This window comes from Erpetoichthys calabaricus, chromosome 5 (assembly GCF_900747795.2).
Source record: "Erpetoichthys calabaricus chromosome 5, fErpCal1.3, whole genome shotgun sequence".
NCBI lineage: Eukaryota > Metazoa > Chordata > Cladistia > Polypteriformes > Polypteridae > Erpetoichthys > Erpetoichthys calabaricus.
The window spans coordinates 237054003-237079834 of NC_041398.2; the positions used below are offsets into that span (position 1 = coordinate 237054003).

Consider the following 25832-nt stretch of genomic DNA (forward strand, 5'->3'; position numbering starts at 1 on the left):
AAGTATTTATTTCTTCTTGATTTCTGAATTCCTTTCTCACCATTTTCCGTTGCTATTCTTACACCGCCGTATGCTATGGCGGGCATAGCTAGTATTTTTCATTCTATTACCTGTCTTTGCCAGGTACCATGGCCAGTGTACTATATGATAAAACACTAATATCTGTGTGCCCGGTCCCTTTGAGCAATCTGATTGGTCAGTCTGGCTTTGGTGACGTGACAAAAGAGTGCAAGTGCCAGACACACGGGGAGGATTAAAGGCGTATGAGGCACACTGAGAGAGTCACCTTCAAAATCAGAGAGGTGAGAAAGGTGCCTCAAAAATAATGACAGTCTGAGAAGAAGGCTTTATGGGAACTCGCTTGTGAGTGGGAGCACTGGTGAAGAGACGTAAGGTGAGAGATGGCAAATATTTTTTGTTCTATTACTTGTCTTTGACAGGTACCGTGGCTAATGTAAATGAAGCATGTTAAGTGAAACTTGGAATGCTATCTGCAATGTGGCATGTAAATGGTAAAAACTTCCAGGACAGTTCTAGAAAAATGTACGGAAAAGAAGAAAAAGCAGTAAAGCATGTGTCTGACTGGCAAATTCAGGGATAAAAGGACTCTTAAAAACTAAAAAATAGAAAAACACACCCTCTGAAGGAAAGTGGACATCTGCCAACGGACAAAGAAAGAAACAGCAATAGATACCTGATTGGAGGAAAGACCGCCACAATTCCTACTGTTTCCCCAATTAGCTTCTTTCAGCTATGCTTACTTGTAAGTATCATCTATCAGCTTCAAAAATGAAGCATTTTTCATAGCATTTCACTTTTCTTTATCCACAAGGGAGGAAAGAGACATGTTAGTAAGGATTTAACTTGACCTCTCAATTTTGAAAATGAACTAAAATTGTGAGCAACTCGTTGGCTACAATTATGGACAAAGCAAAAATAACAGTAACATAGTCCTACAAGTTCCAAAACTGTATTTTGATGTTGTAATTAATATGTTTATGGAGTATTAATAGGTGCTTATAATGCATACAGTGGATTCAGAAAGTATTCAGACCCCTTCACTTTCTATTTACTGATTTTTAAACTGATACAATTGACATCGGATGCTTCCTTTACAATCTAATGGTGCTTGAGAGGATCTGCCAGGAAGAATATGATAAACTGCACAAATCCAAGCGTGCCAAGCTCATAGAGACCTGAAGCTGGAACTGCTGCCAAAAGGGATTCTATAGAGTACCGCATTAAAGGTCTGAATACTTCTATGAATATGAGTTTTTCACTTTTATTAAATTTGCACACCTTTCTGAAGACGTTTTCACTTTGTCATTAGGGGTTATAGAGTAGGTTAAAGGGCAAAAATGGCATACTTATCGATTTAAAATTAAATCCACAACAGAATAAAGTGTGCAGAAAGTGAAGGGGTCTGAATAATATCCGAATCCACTGTATGTAATGATTAAAAATAATGATTTTGCTAATGGGGGCGGCGTTGCCTCGCAGTTAGGAGACCCGGGTTTGCTTCCCGGGTCCACCCTGCGTGGAGTTTGCATGTTCTCCCTGTGTCTGCGCTCCGGTTTCCTCCCACAGTCCAAAGAGGTGCAGGTTAGGTGGATTGGTGATTCTCAATTGGCCCTAGTGTGTGCTTGGTGTGTGGGTGTGTTTGTGTGTGTCCTGCGATGGGTTGGCACCCTGCCTGGGATTGGTTCCCTGCCTTGTGCCCTGTGTTGGCTGGGATTGGCTCCAGCAGACCCCCGTGACCCTGTGTTCGGATTCAGCGGGTTGGAAAATGGATAGATGGATGGATGGATGGATTTTGCTAATGCTGACATTAACAGAGCTGTCTCACTTTGGCTATACATTTTGATTGCTGCAGACGGTTTCTTTTCTACATCAATGTGGGTGTGGGATTGTGAGATGTCAAGCAGTGACATCTCTCACTTTATATCGGTTTTCTTCATCTGTGCTTGCTCTCACAATGTCGCTTCTACCCACCATGCCATGAGAGGCATCTGGGGGTAGAGCACCGCCAGGATGTCTCAAGGAATAGCCAGGTTTCATTAAAAAAGAAGCTTCCGGTGAAGTGAGAGATAGAGAAGTGGCAGCAGAAATGAAGTTTTTGACATGTTGAGGGGATAGGGGGGTCAGTTAGGAGACAGTTAAGTCCTATACGTGTGTTGTTTGTGTTTCAAAAGAGCATTAGATAGAGGCATCTTCTTAATACATAATTCGGCAGTCTCCTCACTCACTCACTCACTCACTCACTCACTCACTCACTCACTCACTCACTCACTCACTCACTCACTCACTCACTCACTCACTCACTCACTCACTCACTCACTCACTCACTCACTCACTCACGTCTGTCCGAAGCCGAATGCCTTCTGTGCAGCTGCCCAAAAAACCTTACGAGACCGACATCGCGGCAGGCGGTGGATTTACGGCCGTGAAAATCCAAAGAGAAAGGCGACTTCGACCGACATCCAACCCCAACATCGCGGGAATTTACGGCCGTGAAAATTCAAAGAGAAAGGCGACTTCGACCGACATCCAACCCCAACATCGCGGGAGGCGGCGGATTTATTGCCGCAAAAATTCAAAGAGAAAGGCGACTTCGATTAAAGCTCTAGAGGCCTGAAAGGCGATTTCGACTACAGCTCGAGGCCTAATTACGCATTCATTCAATACACCTATATCAGGTTTGTGGTGCTTATACTTATTACTATTCCACTCGTGCCCGTTTCATCTTACATTGTCGAAACGGGCTCTTTGTCTAGTGCAAACATAAAAGAGAGGGGGGCTGCATGAAAAAATGCAATGGCCCCCCCAGGGTACTACAGGCCATGTAATTTAGTAGGGACTGTGACAAACAACATCCACCATTTCAGTTCTAGTGTCAGTGAGACCTCAGGCAAGATGACACCTTTTATTGGCTAACTACAAAGATTACAATATGCCAGCTTTCAAGGCAATCTTGCCTGAAGAAGCGGCCCGAGTTGCCTCTAAAGCTGGCATATTGTAATCTTTGTAGTTAGCCAATAAAATGTGTCATTTTGCCTGACTTCTCACTACATCCATAATGGCTAACACAGTACAACACCATAGCTCTAGTGTCAAGATCTTTTGAGAACATAACTGTCCAACAAAGTCTTCAGAAGATTTTGATGAATTTTCCTTACAATGTGGATCTGTAGTCAGGTTGTCTGGGACAATCCTCATACACTATATTGCCAAAAGTATTGGGACCCCCATAAATCGTTGAATTCCGGGGGTTCCAATCAATTCCATGGCCACAGGTGTATAACATCAAGCACCCAGGCATGCAGACTACAAACATCTGTGAAAGAATGGGTCGCTCTCAGGAGCTCAGCGAATTCAAGCGTGCTACCATGATAGGATGCCATCTGTGCAATATGTCCATTAGTGAAATTTCCTGGCTACTAAATATTCCATGGTCAGCTGTTAGTGGTATTATAACAAAGTGGAAGCAATTGGGAACAACAGCAACCCAGCCACAAAGTGGTAGGCCACGTGAAGTCACAGAGCGGGGACAGTGGATGCTGAGGTGTGCAGAAGTTGCCAACTGACTGCAGAGTCAATAGATAGAGACCTCCAAAAGCTCAAGAACAGTGCAGCGTAGAGAGAGAGCTTCATGGAATGGGTCTTCGTGGTCGAGCAGCTGCAGCCAAGTCTGACATCACCAAGTACAGTGCAAAGTGGTGAATGCAGTGGTGTAAAGCCCACTGCCACAGAACTCTAGAACAGTGCAGACGTGTCCTCTGGAGTGACGAATCATGCAATCCGATGGACCAGTCTGGGTTTGGCGGTTGCCAGAAGAATGGTACTTGCCTGACTGCATTGTGCCAAGTATAAAGTTTGGTGGAGGGGGGATTATGGTGTGGGGTTGTTTTTCAGGGGTTGGGCTATGCCCCCTTAGTTCCAGTGAAAGGAACTCTTAATGCTTCAGCATATGAAGCCATTTTGACCAATTTCATGCTCCCTACTTTGTGGGAACAGTTTGGGGATGGCAACATGACTGAGCACACACCAGTGCACAAAGCAAGGTCTATAAAGAAATGGAGGAACGAGTTTGGCGTGGAGGAACTTGACTGACCTGCACAGAGATAGCCCTGACCTCAACCTGATAGAACACCTTTTGGGATGAATTAAAGCGGAGACAGCGAGTAAGCCAGGCCTTCTCGTCCAACATCAGTGCCTGACCTCACAAATGCTCTCCTGGTCACATATTCCCATAAACACACTCCTAGACCTTGTGGACAGCCTTCCCAGAAGAGTCGAAGCTGTTAGAGCTGCAAAGGGTGGGCCAACTCCATCTTAAAGCCTATGTATTAACAACGGGATGGCATTAAAGGTCATGTGTGTGTAAAGGCAGGCGTCCCAATACTTTTGGCAATAGTGTATCTGGTCATAAAACTCGTCTCTATTTGAACCATGTTGTAACGTGTTCAATTTCAGCATCTATTTAGCTTACCATTCTTTTCTCTCTTGCTGTGTTCTGACTTTGCTGTCCTTCTCTCAGTGGCCATGGCTGCTGATGTGAGGTCCTGCAGGTCCCATTTGCCAGGCTTAATGTGGAACCTGTGCACATTCATTCTTGGGCAGAGTGTTTGTCCCGTTTCTCCCACATAGAGTGTAGTGTGGGGACATTTCATATACAGAATTTGGCAGACCACATTAGATGATCTGCAGGAAAATGATCCCTTTATGCAAAATTCTTGTGTGTTATAACTACACCATCTGCATTATAAATGTGAGCACATGTTTTAAATCTTTTCTGTATGCAGGTAAATGTACCATCATCTGTTGGTTCACTCAGGGAACTTGGGACAATTCGTTGCTGCAGGTTTGGTGGTTGTCTGTATGCCAGGAGAGGAGGTTCTGTTATAATTTTTCAAAGTGCTTCAAGATGTGGGTTATACGTGACAACAAGGGGGCTGCTGTTCTCGTTGTCTTTGGTTTTATATTCCAGAAGGTTGTCTCTGGGTATGGCTGTAGCTCTTTGTATTTGAGTGTCTGTTGATTTGGGAGCATAACCTTAACCGATGAAATCTTGTCTAAGCTCCTGCAGTTGTTTATCCCGGTCTGTCAGGTCTGAGCGTTGTAACATATTGCTTGGCTGAAAATGATGACAGCGCCTTACATGCTTGGGGTGGAAGCTATCACTTCTCGGGTAGGTCCACCTGTATGTCTATTTGTGAAAAAGTTACAAGGGTGTTATCCTTCAGCTGAATGGTGGTGTCAAGGAAGCTGACTTCTGTTTTTGAGTAATTAAGCTTCAGCTTTATGTTGGGTTGGAAAGAATTATATTCGTCATGAAAATGGAGGAGGTCTTTCTCACTGACAGTCCAGATTATGAATAAGTCATCTATGAAAAGGAGATACAACATTGGTTTGAAGACAAACGTTGCCTTAAAATTCTGCTCCAATTTTGCCATAAATAGGTTTGCGTAGTGAGGTGTGAACCGACAGCCCATTGCCGTCCCCATTTGTTGCAAGTCTTGTCCGAATGAGAATAAACTGTGTGTCAAGAGAGAATTTTGTCATTTGTATAACTGACTCTGTGAGTAAATCCATGTTGTTTTAGGTACGCTTCAAATGCCAATATGCCGTGATCAAGGGGGATGTTTCTGTAAAGTTCCTCAACATTCATTGTGGCCAGTTTGGTTCCCTTCAGGTAAGGGGCCTATAGTAGTTTTTTTTAAGAAATCAGTGGTATCTTGGATGTAGCTGTTTGTATTGCGGGCGAGGGGCTTAAGGATGTGCTCCATCCATCCTGAGACATTTTCTGTAAGGGAGCCAATTCTTGAGATTATAGGACTTCCTGGGTTCCCTTCTTTGTGGATCTTAGGAAGCATGTAGAAGTAACCCATTTTGGAGTTCTCAGGAATTAAACTGTTTGCATGATGCAAGAGGAAAGCTACTTACTATATAGATCTGTGGGGTCTTCCTGTAGTTCACTGTAATGAGCAGTTCTGTATCTAGTCCGATGTGCTCAAGATAACTAAAGCACACCCTTTGTCTGCTGGTTTAATAATGACCTCTGTATTTTCCCTTAGTGAATGCATGGCTCTCCGTTCGTGAATAGTGATGTTTTGTATCCAATTTTGCTGTCTGTTTAGGATCCCAGTTTTGACTGTTGAAAGCAGTCTATATAACTGTCCAGGGTGGAGCATCTAGTGTCCATGTACATTTATTAGTGGGGTGGTTTAAACAGCTTGTTTTTAGTTCCTGTGTGTCACTGATTTCTTTTTTTGTGGAAAAATTCTTTAAATATTGCGTTTTCTGAATCTGACTTTGTCAATGGGTATTGCAGGACAATATGAGAGTCCCTTTGTAGGTACTGAAATCTCTGCTTCATTTGGTGTGTATGAGGACAGGCTAACAATACAGGTTTGTTGCGCTTTGTTTTTTGCTGTAAAGTGTCCAGCTTTCTCTCATTGTCTATGCAGCTTTTTCGTTTTGTTGACAATAAGGAGTTTCTGCATTCTTTTGTAATATAGATGGAAGTTCCTTTACTATATCCTGCCTGTAATTTCCAAGGTGCAGAATGAGGTCTTGGATCTCTCCTTGTGTATTCTTCTTAATGTTATAGAAAATTTTGATTAAGTGGTTTCTTAGCCTTGCAGATGTCCTAGTACAAAGTTGCTCTAGATGCCTTTTGGGATAAGATTGTTATAGTGTTATAAAAGCTTGGTAGAAGAGGATTAAAGAGGTAGATGGAAGGCACAAAAGGGGTTGCCAGAGACATAATCTTGATACAATAACCAGGAATCTTTCCAAACCAAATATCCAAAGTCAACGTGCAAAACAAGAATCAAGGTCAGCATAAATATTGCTAAACCTCACACTATTCCATATTTTTATTTGCCCCTAACCATTGAAAGTAAACAGTAAAAAAATACTAACTGCCACCCTGTCATGATGTGACAAACTCAAGATGGTGTCTGGTCATTTGACACTGCTGCTATAAACAATAAGCAGTGGTCACTAGAAAAATAGAAAAGAACAGTGTCTTAAATAAATTATACAAAAATATAAAGGCCCTCCCTCTTGCTATTTAAATCAGCTAAGATGGCTCAGGAGTAGGAAATCATTGTCTGTGTGGAGTTCTTGTAGGTATTTCTATTTTTGTTGAATTCTCTGGTTTTTGATTACTTTCTGCTCTTGTTCTTGGAGTTTTTCTTATGGATTGTGTGTTTTGGGACTTGTTCACTTAGGATTGCATTTTAGCAAACTCCTTTTTTTGCTCTTTTGAGCATTTAGCTGTAATTTTATTTGCTAAATAAACCATGTATTTATAAATATTCATTGCTTGCCCTTCTGTTCAAAAACCAGGGGTTTACAGTCATCCTCCTCCTTGTGGAGCCTTTTGCTTTATTTTGAAAAATTACTTAATATTTTTAGCTATTAAGCTAGTTTTCCACTTTTTGGGCTTTATCAGGTTGTAGCCTGCACATAGATTTCTTGGACAAGCTGGTCTGCAGCAAGTCTCATCTGGGCTGACCAGAGAAGATCCTGGCCTGCTTTATGGTTATTTGTGGGGGCCTCACACCATGTTCATTATGTTTGTGACTCCTACTCATTATATTAGAAAAGGAGTTCTAAAGTTTTACTGAACCCTGAAGTACCTGTTTAACATCCAATAAAAAAGCAAAGGAACAAGCTACATTCTAAAAACTGTTAATGTTCTAAACATTTGAAAAAAATGTGTTCTATCAATTTATACATTTTCAAACCCAATGCCAGGTTTTCATAAACAAAAACCTGCTGACAAGGATTAAGAAAATAAAAGAGAAAATAAAAGACGTAATTTTGTTTTTTTATTAATCACATGATTCTAACAAGCAAACCACAAAAGCATGAACAGAAAAGCAACTACTCAATATGGAGCAAACATCTTACTTTAATGTGTGCAATTTTGAATATAACATCTACAATTTAAATTAATGAAGAGCCAAAAATAGGAAAAAGCAAATTGCTTAATTAGGTATACATGCATTGATCAAAAATCACAAACAACCCCCAATTGTTATGTAAGGTAATGTAGACATTTTAAACAACACTACTTTCTGTTCCATGTTATTGTTTTCAAAGCATACTATGTCTACAAATGCTGAAGGAATTAACAACAAAAGTGACATAACAACATTTTAAGGATTTTAAGACACAGCAATGTATTTCAAAGCCAAAAAATAAACAAGCAAACCAGCAAGCACTGGTTACTATAATTTACATTATGCACATTCATTACATATGAAAAATACATCAACCTTATGAGTGAGTCAAACGAAATCAGTTATTGAAAACACTCAATGCTCAATGCCTTTGAGCATAACATATTATGAATTTAAATCATTTAACAAAGTTGTGCTACATTTTTATATACATGCTGTTGCTGTTATTTATTTAAAACAGTGTCTGAAAATTAATGGAAAGAACAATAATTTAATAGGCTATAAGTGTAAACCAACAGTTTCAATAAATAGAACAAATGCAGCAAAGCCAAATATTTCATAAGCACAGATTTAAATGTACCAATAAAACAAGCAAACATGTTAAAACTTAGTAAAATAATGACGTGTGGAATCAAAGGTCAGTATATAAAAACTTCAGACTAGTACAGCAATGTTTAAATAAACATTGCTAATGTAACTCACTATACTGTATAAATCAAATATGCCAATGAGTTGCTGCTTTATTCCACTTTTTAAAATAACTTTAAGCAACAACAAAGATACACAATAATGACATACATGTGTATAATTTGGAGTAATGTGGTTTCAATAATAAATAAGAAAGCTAAAGACTGAGATATAACATACACGTTCTTTATTAACATGTCGCATTCTAATGCACATCTCCATATAACCACAACATTGTGCTTCATATATTTCAGATTTCAACTTATATTAGTTCTGATAACACATCATTTTCAGTCAACCAAAGTGACATTTAAAATAATATAAAACAGACTAAATAAAGATACATATACATGTCTTTATTGCTACTTTAAGCATTCCCAATTTAATGTCAAGATATATTTGTCAAACTTGGCAGTTATTTTTTAAGGTTTTCACATGAATTCATTTAGGTATCGCATGCAAGGAGTTAAAAAAAGAAAAATAAAAAAACAACAAAAACATATGGAGGCAACTAAATTAAGCAAATGATCTCTTGGGTAATTCATACATGTACATTATAGCATCTGCTACCATAAGCATTAATTCTTAAAAATAGGGTGACTGATTAGAAATGTATAACCTCTGTCCTATCTGGTTTCCGGCTGTCATTGATAATGCTGGTGAAAGAGGATAATTTGGATATGAGTATGATCTACAGCCATACGAAAGCACAGTGCTGCCCAGGCTAGAACAAGAAGGCGAAGGGCTTCCACCTGAAGAAGTGCTACAAAACGTACAATCTGAAAATGAAGAAAGAAAATTACTTCTAGCAATTCTCCAGTATAAAAATGCAGAAAAAACATATAACTAACATGCTTTATTTATTCACAGGGATGGGTGTGATGTAAAAAATGTGGCTGTTGTGGCTCAAAAGTTAACTCTTGGATTTACAGGCACTAGTTTTGGGAATGTGTGATACTGGAGAAATATTCTAAATGAGTTGTCAGAATGTAATTGATTATTCTTCCATCCAACCATCAATTCACTTTCTGAGCTTCTCATCCAAAATTATGGTTGGGTGGAGGTTTGATTTTCTAAACCTGTTTAGCTCAAATTAGGACCTTGTGGTCAGAGTGTGTTCTAGGAATATTAGGTCCGAGGCAGGAACCACCTCTGAACTAGATGACAATAAATCAAAGAGCATACTCATGCTCACACTCACCCTCAAAATATAATGGCTTACTTTAAGAGTTGCAAAGCAGCCTTTCCTGCATGTCCTTGGGATGTGACAACAAAACCAGAGTACGTGGAGAAAGTTCTCTGTATTCAGACATGGAGGGAAAGTACAAAATCTGCACTAATGATGTAAAGCAGGGATCTGCAGGATTTCATTCCAGTCAGTGTCCTAATTAAAAGACAGTTCTTGCTGATAAAGATACTTGGTATTTAACCATATTGCTTGTTGGTGGTAAATACAGAATAGGGTCATAGCATCAGTACCTCGCAGGGCAAACACAAACACATCCACACACCAGAGCCAATTGAGATTTGCCATTTCACCTAACCTGCATATCTTTGGACAGTGGGAAGAAACTGGAGCACCAGGAGGAAACCCACATGGAGAATATGCATCTCTGTGAAATTAAAGCAAGCTGCAACATTAGAACAGCGATTCTTCAAAAGTAAAAAAAAACAAAACAAATATCACCAACGTATAAATTTGTAATAAATAACAATATATATATTTAAAACAACTTAACAATTTATCTGTAAAATATAACACAATAAATGATTTAATGCAGTTGATCATGAAAAGTATATAATCTGAATGTTCAGAGAGCCAGAGAGCTGTCACAATTTAAATTTATTGTGTTCTGTGTGGTGCCACTGCCCGTGGTTATGGTCAGTGCAACAGAAAGCCTGTTTATGAAACACACAGTGATTAACGAGTAAGCTGAACAGTACTTAGATTATGAAGGATTTAATGTCCTACTTCAAGTTATGATATGTTTTGAGAAACCCTTAAATTATTAATTGATCTTGGATGGAGTTTATGATAGTCTTAATGTTACGATGCTCGAGTATTAATTCTTCAGACTTGTTAATTTCCTAACAATACATACTGTAATAAATGACTCGACTTTACTCAGGCTTGCTTATTGATGACTTGCGACTTGACTTGGACTTAAATGACTCCCAAAGTCTCACACTACAGTGCCACAATTATTATTTTTCAAAATGCTTTCTTTTAATTTACATTCCATTAATATACTCTTAGCTCTGCACACCTGCATATGCCATAAAGACTGATCAGCGTGTTTGTTGGCAACAGCAATGGAGGGGTTATCAGCTGCGAGGATTTTCAATATTTTCCATATACTGAAGACTGCACTGCAAACAAACTGCTATTATCAAGAGGCGAGTGTCAAAAATGACAGCCATGACAACAACATCTTTAAACTTTGTCATTTCAAGATTTACAAAGACAGTTACACTTGCTGGAGAGTTGACCCCAAATACTGTGATTGATGTGTCCGTGTTCCAACGAATGAACCACTTCAGCCACAGAATCCACTGTCTGTCTCCTCAGCTGCATGTTAACTTCACTGACCCCATTTTGTGCTGCCCCTCTCTAACCCTGATACACAATCTCTTCCACTGATTCGAATCACCATAAGGGATGCGATGTCGATGCACAGTCCAACTGTTTTTTTGAATCTCCATTAACTGTTGATTTAAGTGAAGTTCTGTTCCACTGCAGTTCTAGTTCAATAGTATGCTGCAGTGAAGAGCATTGTAAGTACTCTTTCATATCCAGTAAGTGAAGTCCTTTAAGTGATATTTCATAAGCATTGTGAAAGGCTACTGGTGTTATGGGCAATACAAAAGCCCCGTCTGTTGCTTGCTGCTATGAAGATTTTTTTAGAAGGACTGAGATATTACTTTGCTACCTGTTTTGCATGTACTAGGTAACATATAGATGGCTAAGACATCTATATGTTTAAAGTAAACTAAGTAATATCAGAATTAAGATTGCTTTAATTTTTTAATTAATTGACTGCATGCCAGTTTGAAAAGCTTGCACTTATGACCACTGTGCTGTTTCACTGTAACATAGTAACTTTGATTTTTTTTCAAGTGGGATGAGAAAATACAAACATTATTCAAGCCAAACACTGTGAAATATGCACAGTAAAATCTACAGTTGGTAAGTTCTTACATTTTTGTGATGTAAGGTGTACCATTTTATTTAGCATCTATGCTGGTTAGGTTAATTGGTAATTACAAATTTTCCATGTACAAATGTGAGTAAGTGGACCCTTCAATGAACTCGTGCATTGTCCAGGAATGTTTCCTACCTTTCACTAAGTGCTGCAAGAATAGGATGTAACACACACCCCAACCCACTATGATGAACTGGGAAAATTCGTTCTGAGAATGTTATGTTATCTAGGAACTACATTAGAGTTTTTTTTATAAATAAGCCATTGTACCTTTAACACTAGAATTACCAGAGCCTATGAAAAAACTCGTAGATCTGGTCCACCTTAAATCTGTTCGCACATCTCCGTCAGCGTCTTTTGTCCTGTAAATGTGGCGATAAAGACAAGCAGCCTGCTATTCCATCCCCCACTGCCGCAGAACGTGCACAAAGTTCTCCCAGCTCATGCCTTGATTGATTATCTGGGAGTGAAGTGCTGGAGTTTTAAAGTGGAAATAATAGATCGTTATTTGGAACATATGCATTTCATGTGTGTTCCGTTTCTACAATAATCTGTGTAAACACATTTATGTTAAAACAGAAACTTTTTCATATTTTAGTATTAAATGACAGAATGTTGGCATAAACTATATAATGTGTGAAGGCTGAAGTCCAAAGATCGATAAACACTTTCACAAAATGTTCAAGGACTGACCAACAGCTTCTGTGGCGTAGCGATAAGATTTGCTGACTTGTAATTAGGAGTCCCCGGTTCAATCCTGACTGCCTCCTATATTTGCCATTTTCAGTAGTAAGCTGCTCTTATCTATAATAATAAAAGGCAAAGTCCTCACTGACTGACTGACTGACTCACTCACTCACTGACTGACTGACTCATCACTAATTCTCCAACTTCCCGTGTAGGTGGAAGGCTGAAATTTGGCAGGCCCATTCCTTACAGCTTACTTACAAAAGTTAGGCAGGTTTCATTTCGAAATTCAAAGCGTAATGGTCATAACTGGAACATATTTTTTGTCCATACACTGTAATGGAGGAGGCGGAGTCACGTATCGCGTCATCACGCCTCCTACGTAATCACGTGAACTAAAAACAAGGAAGAGATTTACAGCACGAGACACACGCGGGAACGAAGGTAAATGACGTTAATTTTTGACTGTCTTTTAATACTGTGTAAGCATACATATTAACACATGTGCAATTAAACGTGTGCATTTACGGGGTGATTTCTCAGGCTTAAAAGCTCACCTTTTATCAAACGCGGGAACAAAGGTAACTGACGTTGTTCACTGTCTTTTAATACTGTGTAACCATACATATTAACACATGTGCAATTAAACGTGTGCATTTACGGGGTGATTTCTCAGGCTTAAAAGCTCGCCTTTTACTAAAAAGGTAAATGCAAAACTATTTTCAATCAGTTTATTGAAACGCTCCCGTTAAGGATTGCAATAACATATTCGCGAGATAAAAGAACGAAGTAGGGGGAAATGGAGGAAGAGCCGGAAACAGCGAAGAGCAAAAAATTAATTAAACAATTGAGAACGGAGCGAGTGAAGCATACAAGCATGTTCATAAGGGAAACAAAGCACGGTGTAAAACGTAAGTTTAAATTAAGTTTATAGAAACGCTCCCGCTGCGGATTGCAATAACATATTCGCGAGATAAAAGTTTAATGAGAAGACACGAGGTATAAACGAACCACACGCCGTGGCGCAACGTTAGGGGCAACAGTTTCAACCATTCTATGATCTGCTTCTCGCAACTGAAAGACGGCACATGGCGGATGTTAGCCGACTTGCTGACCGCAACGTTAGGGGCTTCAACTATGGCGATCACGCCACATCTCAGTGCCAACACTTTGCAGACTCTACTTAAAAGACACGCCCTCCTCACTGGACAGTTAAAAAGACCAATCAAACTAACGATGACATCAAGTATTACCCAATCAAAAGTAGGAAAGGAGGCATCTTCATAAAATGCGTGTGGGATGATTTGCATGACACGCTGCTTTAAAAAAAAAATGATAAAAAAAATACGGGATAAATCCCGTCCAGTATTGATTCAAAACGGGACTCGCAATTTCATTCTCAAACGCGGCACGATTCCGTATTTTAAAGGACGGGTGGCAAACCTACAGTACAAGGTAAGCACCCATACAATCAGATTGTGATTCAGACTAGGAATGCAATGAATGTAATTTCCCCGATCTACATACAAGGCGAAAGTCTTGCAACATTCAAAGATGAGTACTTATTAAGTACACCATGGCACATAAAAGAGCTTATGAAGCCTTGAACCGAAAAAAGCAAGATCTCACAGATCGTAAAAAAAAAAAAAGGAGGTAATGTCGTTTTACTCGCTGTACATTTTACTCAAACATTACAAGTTATTCCACGAGGGAGACCAGCAGATGAACTCAACGCGTGTTTAAAATCCATGCTTCTCCCACGCTCGGTTATATGTCGCGTGTTCTCGGGTAGGTACACCAAAAAATTTATACATTTAAGCATGTAATGGGCAAACAAAAAATGAGGTATACCCGAAGGCACTGCAGTAGTACTCAATGTAACTTTACTTCTTAAATGTTAATGTTTTACTGTTTAATAATTTATACGCTTCTTATATATTGTTCAAATTCTTTTATCAAAATACCAGTGACAGCGCAATGCACGATAACATGGAGTGAATACACCATACGCATCTGCCCACGGCCGCCCTGGTGTGCGCAGATAGGAGTTGATTCTAAAATAAAATAAACATAAAAAGAGTAATACAATCATCACCCATAAAGCGGATAGCAGACGTGACGTATTATATGTGTACCAGATTTCAAGTCAATAGGTGAAACGGTTTGCAAGCTACAGCTGATTTAAAATCCTGGACAGACCAACGAAAAGCCACGGTAGCAAATTATAGAAGAAGATTTTACTGTTTAATAATTTATATTTATATGAAATGTGCTTCTTATATATTACTTCATATTCTCATATGATAATGATGTTAATGTTGTTTATATTGATTTCTATGTTATTGTAAGTGCATCTATGTGTGTGTATGTATGTATGTATGTGTGTATATATATATATATATATATATATATAAAAAATCTATATATAAAAAATATATGTGTATATGTATATATAATATATCTGTATATGTGTGTATATGTGTGTGTATATGTGTATATGTATATATATATGACAGCAACACTCATAACAATGACAACACAATTACATTGACAATCATGTTACGTTATTTTTAAAATGTTTCCTTTACTTTTTCATAACCTCTTTAACACACTACTTCTCCGCTGCGAAGCGCGGGTATTTTGCTAGTTGTTAATATTATACAGTACACACATACATTTGGTTTGCATCCGTAACAGACAGTGTACATTTATTGTACTTGTGAAAGTTACCATTTTAATTTCACTTTTATTCTCTCAGTCACGATCACGATACATACTACCGCTCCCCCACCCAGGGATCTGACGCTGATAGTTTTTATTTGAAACTAGGAATAACTGTAGATGTGAGTGGTGTTTTGAGGGAATGGAACTGGACATTCTCTGATCTGGAGGGATAAAAGCTGACACACAAACGCTGGTGAATCTGCCTTCTTCATATCTCACTGTCACTTGATTTTTTTTTATTCAGTTTTATTGAGTGTTACTGCTCACGCTGAACTAGTATGCACCTTATGGTCTATGATGTCAAAGACGCACTGACAAAAAAAACAAAACAGAGACATAGGTATATATGATATTTGGAATTATTCATTTTATGACCTGAATAGTACATTTCAGAAAACACTGTGGCACGGATGCAACATTATTTATATTATTCATATTCATTTGCATAATATCTTGCGTTTGTAATCAGTGACCAGATGGTTTTTTTTTTTGTTCCGATCTTGCCAGTCTCCACGTTGCTGTATGCAGGACATGCAGAGGAAAGAATAGTACAGAGAGGTAAGTTCAGCACTATATGCAATCATCAAATTCAAATGTTAACAGTTCACACACACACAAGGACCGTCCTTCCTACATTTACGGCATGTGTACCTGTTGCAATGTGCTCACTTTTCTCTATGCTGTGGTTCCTATTTAATTAGCAACATTTTGGACAAAAATCTTTGTATGCCTATCAGATAGCCTTGGTGTCACAATCAATCCTAGCCCATTAACAGCGGTGTTTGGTGGACTCCCAGATAGCCTTAAAGTGGAAACGGACAAACTGTAATTTCCATTATTACACTACTAACACGTAAGCTTATCTTGCTCAACTGAAAGAATCCCACTCCACCACTTTGAATCAGTGGGTAACCAATGTTCTATACTAATTGAAAATGGAAAAAATCAAATTCTCATAGATTCTGTTCAAAACTTTTTTTTTTTAAATATGGCAGGATCTAATCAATAACATTTTAGAATAAGCTTCTATTTCAGGGAAAAAGATACTATTCTTTTCCTGCTCCTTTTACAGGGTAGCTTTGGTTGCTGGCTCCTCTATCTTTCTCTTGGGTGGGGGTCGAGTTTTGCTTTGATTTGTTAAATGTGACTTGACTGTATGGAATGTTATCTGTTTGTAATTAAAGTCAATAAAAAAATATATATTGTGACGCAGGGTCAGGTCCCATGCCCGGCCGGGACGCCCCTGCTGCTTATGTTCCGGGGGAGCAACCATGGGCAGCCCAATACCTCCCCCGGGACGCTTGGTGGCAGCCTCCCTGGCCGACGTGATTCCCCAACCTCCCGCAGGGCTCCATGGGAGATGGAGTCCTCCACATCCTGGTTGGGGTCTGGGGTGGCCGCTAGGGGGGGCTCTCTGGTTTCAACAGCCCGGCTGGATGAATCTTAAGCCCCACCCGGAAGTGCAATTAGGACCAGGTGGCCAAGCACCTGGAATGCTTCCGGGTGGGCTATAAAAAGGGCCAGCCACCATCACTCTGAGGAGGAGTGGGGGTAAAAGAAGAAAAAGGATTGTTGGTGTGTCTGTTGTGCTTTGGGACTGTGTATTGCCTGTGGGTCACAGGGAAGACATGCACCCACGGGTGAAGAAAAATAAAACCTGTATTTAGTTTATATGTGCCTCTGTGTCCATCTGTGTCGGGTCAGGCGCCTATATAACGCCTCTGTTACAATATGTAAAAAAAATGAAGACACTTTTTCCAGGGAAGACCATGACCTCATAACTGGAGGTAATAAGTATCGTTGCAAGAACACTGTACTAAACTGAAAAAGCTGTAGAGGTCAAGAAAACAAAATCATCTGCACAATGAAAACATACACCCTTTAGCATCACTACGTGGACACTCTCTAAGTTAGGGATGTTAATAATTGGCAATTGCTTGAATAACTTCCATTAAAAGTTTAAGCTGACTGCAAATACTGATGCTCTGTGTAAGAAAGGACAGAGCTGGTTATACTTCCTTATAAGGCTGGCGTCCTTCAACATCTACAATAAGATGCTGCAGATGTTCTATCAGACGGTTGTGGCGAGAGCCCTCTTGTATGCGGTGGTGTGCTGGGGAGGCTGCATTAAGAAGAAAGACGCCTCACGCCTGGACAAACTGGTGAGGAAGGCAGGCTCTATTGTTGGCATGGAGCTGGACAGTTTGACATCTGTGGCAGAGCGACGAGCGCTCAGCAGGCTCCTATCAATTATGGAAAATCCACTGCATCCACTAAACAGTGTCATCTCCAGACAGAGGAGCAGCTTCAGCGACAGACTGCTGCAACTGTCCTGCTCCACTGACAGACTGAGAAGATCGTTCCTCCCCCAAACTATGCGACTCTTCAATTCCACCCGGGGGGGTAAACGTTAACATTATAAAAAGTTATTGTCTGTTTTTACCTGCATTATTATCAATTTTTAATTTAATATTGTTTTTTTGTATCAGTAAGGTGCTGCTGGAGTATGTGAATTTCCCCTTGGGTCACACGAAACAGAGGTTGGAGGCATGTTACTCAAAGTAAATGATTGATTTCAAATGTATATAAACCTGCCCAGTACATAACTGATATAAGAACGGTTGCTAATAGTGGCTGTCAGCATTAAGGTCAATTTATAGTTTCTGTATATACCAGATCCACAATCATACACTCTGAAAAAACTTGCCTAGAAAGCTGGTCACGTGCAACAATGTAAGTGCTTATTGTTAATCTGTTAATAATCATTACCAAGCAGAGGGAAGCAATTTGTTGTCAGTATTTCCTGTATTTACACATATAACATGATGCCTTGTTTGTGACACTTTTATCAAATTCATCTCTTCTAAGTTTTTTACTTTTTGGTGTTTTTATGTTTCTGTTCTGCATCAGCAGCAGTTGGCCTAATCCAAGTAGGGACATTATGTCTGGACTCCTTTGCAGTTAATCTGGTAGAGCTAACTTTTATAAGCTATTCCACTAGGTTGCCACTTTAGGTCCCTTCTGCAGGTTTGTGAGCTGGGCTGAACAGGTTTACAATTCAAACAGTTTTCCTGCTTCATCTTCCTGTCACTCTTCATGGGAACACCCATTTTATGTAAAATACACACATTCATCTACTCATGAATTATTAACCTTTTGTAACGAAAACTGCTGCAGTGATGAAATTAGCACAGATCTGCACATTTTAGCATGCAACCAATCTAAAAATGACACATGATAAATAAAAAAAAATATGCTAGTTATACTACAACTGTGTTACATAGCAAACAGCTATTTTAATTATTTATTATTCTTCATTACATTATCAACTAATTAGTTAACTTTTTTTGAAAATAAGCATTTTGAGAGATGCATTCAAATTCTGAAACTTTTCTTAATTCATATGTTATTTTGAAATTCATAACTGAAAGAAATTAAATGTTTACTACCGTGGCAAGATACACAAAACCTGATCATTTATTAACAATTAAGAGTGTTTAGTAAATGAAAAGCACTCTACTAGAGTTGCTTAAATGCTACTGCCTACCCAGATGTCACTGTCCATACTAACTTCTCCACAGTTCAACTGGGCTTAAGAATTTTCCAACATGATTGTTTATGCAACATGAACAGTATAGTCTAAAGTTCCTGAATATAAATGTCTATGTAATTATATAGAACTTGATATACGGTATAAAAATTAAACTTTTAGATTCATTGTCTGTACTGATTCAATTTTCATAATGCCTCCTACAAAAGGATGCATTTACCATATATGTGTCTTAATAAAACGAAACCCCACTCAATTTTTTTTTAAAATGTGAACACCACTACATAAAAACTTCTGCTTTACTCTGTAAACTTTTTTATGATAGTTTTCCACTCCATCACGTGGATGTAGATGATACTGCACTGCCTTTTAGCAGAACACAAACAGCACTGCCAAAGCCTTAGGTAAAATGCCAAAGACTCAATTATTATCAGCTGTAATGTGATCACAGAACTTCATATCAATTACATTTCCTCTCTTTATCTATTTTCATTTGTACTTTTACAAAAGACAGACATTTCAGAAGGCAGGCTCAAAACCCATGTACATATGTGAAATTGCAAAATATCAATAGAAAATAAAAACCCATTAAACATATCCATAAATAAATACAAACAAAAAAGTAGTATTACATTCATGGATATTATAAGTCTGCATACTTGTTTAATTTAAACAAGTTTGATTATAGTTCAGAGCAAAGACTGGTGAGAGGAAGTCCACCTCTGGGAATTTACAGAGCTATTACTGACTGATAAGATATTATTTTTAATTGAAACGTGGTCAAACTAAAACAAATTTACGTATGTCTTTTGTAGAGCTCTATGATTAATGTAATTTCCAGGAGAAAAATATCTTTCATTACCTGCAAATTGGAAATTTAATTCATTTTAATACACTTAATTTTTCTAATTTAACTACTGCACATAAATGGAAAATGTACATGTTACTAAAACATAACTTACAGAAAGTTAAATTTCAAAAGACAATGAATGGTAACTTTTTATTCTTCTACTTGTGTTCCAGCATATAAGGAATATACAAATAAAAACTGTGTATCATAGACACCTCGCTAAGATCTGAATGAAAGCAATGCCACCTACTCTACGTTAAACTGGGGAGTGGTGGACTTTATATATAATTTACAGAAAAATAATACTGTACATCATATTAGTAGTATAAATGTAAAAAAGGCTCGTGTGCCTTTAAGGTGCTGAAGCATTGTCACTTGAAAACCGTGGAGTGTGCAGTGAGCATGTGAGTTTGTGAGCTGTACCTCGTGAAAGCCGGAACTACTGGATTCGCAAGTGAAAGTTTAAGTTTGTGCGTTTGTTGACCAAACGTAACTTCTTATGTACATATTTAGAAGTCAAGCGTAAAAAGTTAGAGAAAACTGTTCTGAATTAGTAGTTTGGTTAATATTTTACATTACTTAGTGTTTATTATTATTACTGTAGATCCCATTAGATAGATAGATAGATAGATAGATAGATAGATAGATAGATAGATAGATACTTTATTAATCCCAAGGGGAAATTCACACCATTAATTAATTCACACACATTAATACCATTCAGTAGAGGATGTACTCTGTTTAATATAGAGTCAGCCTGTAAATTATTGGGATATTGCATTAAATCTTTAAGAGATGTTGTGTATTAATATGGATATAAACCTGTTACGTTACCACATTGAAATTGGAATTGCAAATACCTTACGTTGAAAGTGTGAAGCTATAGTGCCACCTATTGGACATTTGTGTATTGCATAGTGAAATAACATTTACTGTATATCCTCTTTAATAAAATCCCTGTGTGCGTCCAGGTGTCCGTGTGTGTGTGTCTTCTGGTGAAGTGCGCATGCGCGGGGCACAGTGCGATGTGCGATATTACTATCAGAGAAAGTTAGAGGCATTTAACGGAAATACAAACCAGTATTACTGCGAGAGGAAATTAAAGGTACACAATACAGTGATGCATATTACAGCCACATACAAGCCAGTATTACGGTCAGAGGAGATTAAAGGCATACTACCGACGTGCACGCCTGTATTACCGGCAGAAAAAATTAAAGGTATATTACAGATGTACAAGCCAGCGGACGTACGAGACAGTATTACTGTCACAGAAAATTAAAGACACACAATACACAGCGGCAGCCCACGAAGAACAGTCAGCCCATCAAGTAAACATCAACAAAAGAAAGGCTGAAAGAAAGAAAAATACCAACAAAAAGAATGAGGTCAATATAATATAGACTGTTCCTACTAATGTTTATACACTACTGTTCTAGCGCCCGCTATTTTAACGGACTAAATGACTAGTATGTACTAAATGTCTTATTTTGTTGTTTGCCTGTTAGAACCACACACATATTTACCTACTGTACAGTTGTTCTACTTCATGTAAATTTCTGGCATTTCAACATTAAAGCAATGTTCCTGAAATGGTTGGATTAGTTCCTGTGTTCTAACCGACACACCACATAAACTACAATATTGCAAGTCTGCCTTCTCAACTTCCTTTCCAATAATTTGTGGTCCTTCGAGCCGGATCGCAGTGGTTACTGTGGAACATGTATCCTTACTCCAACCAGCATGCTGGAGCAACCTATCCAAGAAGACAGTTGCGCCCTCTGCGTTACTTAGAGGATTATGATTTAAGCTATGCAAGCTATAGGGTTCTGGAAGCATCATCTTCACTGCGGCCAGGAGTATTGTACACAATTTACCAAGAAGAGGATTATGATGCCAGCAGAATGTTGTTGCCTCAAACTCTAAAAGCTCAAGCAACACCAAATCATAGAGAACGAGATGGCTTCACCAGGAGCACAGAATAATTCTCATAGAAAGCTACGGCTTGAGAGAGACTATGAACACTCACAATCAAAGACTGCTAGCTTTTCTAATATTAGTCCTGACTCATTAAGAAAGGCTGCACCAGTTCCTGCACCACGGACTGTCTATCGAACACCAGTGCCATTTCCTAGGATTTCAAATGCCCCTTGCAACTAAAACTACAATGAGTACTTGCAAAAAAAGCAGAAACAGTGCGAAGGACATAATGTAGTAAGTTTTAATGCACCTTTATCACCTGTCCATGCGCAGGATGGTCCTCAACATAGTCAGGAGTCTGATGCGATGCTTGACCTAATGGAAGTGATGGTGGCACGGATGCGTGAAATGACAGCCCAAAGTAGACAAGCCAGAACTCCACGCTACTCTTCTCCACCTAGACCGGATTCCTTTTCCCATTTGAATTGTGATGTACTTCCTCAAAGGACACCAACCAGGCAACATGCACCCTTACATCAGTACTGTGTGGATCCTAAAACACCTGCTCCTAATTCTCTTCCTCGCCTGCCTCACAAGCCTCCTCTGCAGCCACTTCAAGAGTATATCCTGCAACCTCCTAGATCCACGAAATGTGGTCTGTACACCCTTGATCAACCCCAATGGGAGTACTTTCCACAGGCACAAGAGACCTTCGATAGGTCACTTACCAAATGAAGCACGGTCTGAAATGAGTGAACTGTGGCTAGCTCAAGATCGAATACACTCTCCAGTATTGCTCTTCTGACACTCTAGGCTACAGGCATCAGGCAATTAAGTATGACAGGCCCACACTATGGAATATTTATAAAGTTCTAGCAAGTCAGTATGATCCACTTGGGTTCCTTATTCCATTGACTACTCGAGCAAAGGTATTGTTCAGCAGCTTTGGCAAAAAGAGCGACATTGGGATGACCCCCTCCTCCCTGAAGATTTACTTCAGGACTGGTGCTCATAGGAGGCAGAGCTAATTCACTTATCAAAGGTTACATTCCCCCGGTGCTACCAATGTGATACGAATGTCCCAGAAACCAGATGGGAGCTGCACATATTCTGTGATGCCTCAGAACGGGCTTATGGTTCAGTGGCCTATCTCAGAATGGAAGACTGTAAAGGCAACCGGCAGGTTTCCTTTGTAATGGCTAGATTCAGAGTAGCCCCAAAGCGTTAGCTTTCAATCCCAAGGTTAGAACTTACTTTGACAGGGGCTCAAGTTTCCAAGCTACTCAAAACAGAAATTTCTTTACCAATCAGCAGTGTCACTTTGTGGAAAGACTCAACAACTATTCCTAATTGGCTTCATTCTAGTTCATGCCGATTTAAGGTATTTGTGGGCACCAGAGTAGCCGAGATTCAAGAGCTAACAGAACATGATACCTGGTGCTACGTAAACTCTGTTAATAACCCTGCCGATTACTAGAGGAAAGACCCTAAAAGAGATAGCGAAACCAGTTCACTGGCGATTTGGACCACCATTTCTCCTACAGCACCAAAGAGATTGGCCTGAAATGACTTGCACCAATGTTACTGAAGATATAGCCGAATTAAAGCCTCCTAGACCCTGTACAGTCCTCCTGTTTTCAGTACCAGCTATTCCAGATACTAGTCAGTTTCACACCTTTGCTGAGTTGGCAGAAGCCACTGTGAGATTAGTTGAAGAAGCTGAGCAAGATCATCAACCTTGTGCCTCTGATTACCAAATGGCTGAATTGCTACTTGGTCTCAAATAGATACTTTTCCTGATGAATTCAGTCAACTAAAAGAAGGTAAACCTGTTTGTTCTAGTAGCAGACTGATAGCCTTCGACACTTTACTCCACGACAAGGAAAACTCTATGAATTGCTTTGTGATCAAGGTAAAAACTTTCGTGGATGTAATCGACAGTTGTGTGAGGCCTTTGCAAATTTAACAAGTGATCTTAAGTTGCTTCTGGCCAAACAAAAAATTAGGTTCCAGTTCAATCCACCAGATGCACCACATTTTGGTGGTGCTTGGGAGCGGGAGATTCGTTCGATAAAGACTGCACTTAACATAACCCTGGGGTCCCAAACAGTTACTGAAGAGGTGTTGAGGAAAATTCTAGTGGAAGTAGAAGGACTCTTAAACGCAAAACCTTTAGGGTATGTTTCTTCCAACTTAGCTGATTTTGACCCAGTGACCCCCAACTATCTGCTTATGGGGCAAGCCTAGACTCATCCCTTCCTCAGGTCTATCCTGAATCAGATCTCTTGACTAGAAGGAGATGGAGACACAGCCAGGACCTACCGAATCTTCAGGCACATCAGAAGTGGCAGAAAGAGGCAGCTAATCTAGCAGATGGAAAGGTAGTAATGCTTCTTGATCCACAGTTACCCAGAGCTTCATGGCCTGTAGGCAGAGTACTGCGCATCATACCAGGAGCTGATGGACAAGTTCGAACAGCTTAAGTAAGGATTAATGGAACAGTGTACACTTGACCTGTGACCCGACTTATAGAACATCCAAAAATACCTGATGATAATCCTTCCAGTGACGGACCTTCAGAATGAAGTAAAAGGTCAAATTTGGGGGCGCCTTTAAAAAAGGCTTGTGTGCCTTTAAGGTGTTTGAAGCATGGTGAAAACCATGGAGTTTGCAGTGAGCATGTGAGTTTATGAGATGTATCTCGTGAAAGCCGGAACTACTGGAGCCGCTAGAGAAAGTTTAAGTTTGTGCGTTTGTTGACCAAATGTCAGTTCTTATGGACATATTTAGAAGTCAACTGTTAAAAATTAGAGAGAAAACTGTTCTGAATTAGTAGTTAGGTTAATATTTTACATTACTTAGTGTTTATTATTATTACCATAGATCCTATTAATACCATTCAGTAAAGTAGAGGACGTACTCTGTTTAATATAGAGTCAGCCTGTAAATTATTGGGATAGTGCATTAAATCTTTAAGAGATGTTGTGTATTAATATGGATATAAACCTATTACGTTACCACATTGGAATTGGAATTGCAAATACCTTACATTGAAAGTGTGAAGCTATAGTGCCACCTAATGGACATTTGTGCATTACATAGTGAAATAACATTTATATATGTACTAAATGTCTTATTTTGTTGTTTGCCTGTTAGAACCACACACATATTCACCTGCCTGTACAGTTGTTCTACTTCATGTGAATTTCTGGCATTTCAACATTAAAGCAATGTTCCTGAAATTGTTGGATTAGTTCCTGTGTTCTAACACACCACAGCGACTACAGCGTATTGCAATTCTGCCTTCTCAACTTCCTTTCCAATAATTAAGCTTTACTGCAATGCTTTCTTATACAAAAAAAAAAAATAGCAAAAACATTTAAAGTAAACAAGAGGAGCATACAAGATCCATCATCTCCCATTCCAGACATCCAGCTCATCTTGGATTCAGTTCTGCCTCATGGTAAAGCTCCTGGAGCCTCACCACTTGCTCCACCCACTACATAAAGTCATGAACTCTTGATAACCCGATCTTACCTGTCCTGTACTGTACCAAACTGCTGGGTTACGTATAACGGTACTGTATACTGCATCTGTACTGCCATCTGCATTTCAACCTGCCACCCTGACTACTGTTTAATACATATGTTTCTATACAGTTGTTTTCCACTATGTAGTTGGGCTCTTCTTCTTCTTACTTATGTCATGTATTTATTTATATATAATCTTATTGTCTAATTACCTTTGTAAATCCCTGTCCCCACCATGTATTTATTTATATACTAGCGACTGGGAGCCCGATCGAATCGGGCTACAAATTCTACGTTTGTGAAATCAATACTTTCTCTGCAAAGAGTTATTTGTTTTTTTTAAGTCCCTTAAATTATTTTGTTCTAATATATAGATTTGAGCAAATTTTGGTGTTTCACCCTCTCCGGGGTGCAAGGGTCCAGATTGATGGTATATTTGGCCATGTATTCTGTAACAATATGGATCATGGCCTGGAGGCAGGGATATTTGTGCGCCCATGGATGCACAGGCTAATGCACTGTTGTACTTTCTGATATTTTCCAAGTCTGATATTTCGAGTCTAAATATGTCAACAGGTTCTTAAACCTGTTAGGGTATCTGTAAGGGTTAATTCAAACTCGACCTTTATGGCAGCAATTATATTCTCCACCTTGCTTGTTCTCATAGGTGAAGTTGAATGAGTTGCAATGTTTGCATAGGTTGTCAAA

At 39.1% G+C, this 25832-nt stretch overlaps 1 protein-coding gene across 1 annotated transcript in view; it reads right to left on the reverse strand.

Moving 5' to 3' along the window:
- Nucleotides 1-8685: 8685 nt before the first annotated feature.
- The window catches only part of rbm46 (RNA binding motif protein 46), a 34466-nt gene continuing 17319 nt past the window's right edge, over nt 8686-25832 (reverse strand). The window contains exon 5 of the mRNA XM_051928167.1: nt 8686-9439. Coding sequence (XP_051784127.1) covers nt 9246-9439 — 194 coding nt within the window. The 3' untranslated portion in view covers nt 8686-9245. The remainder of the gene's footprint in view (nt 9440-25832) is intronic.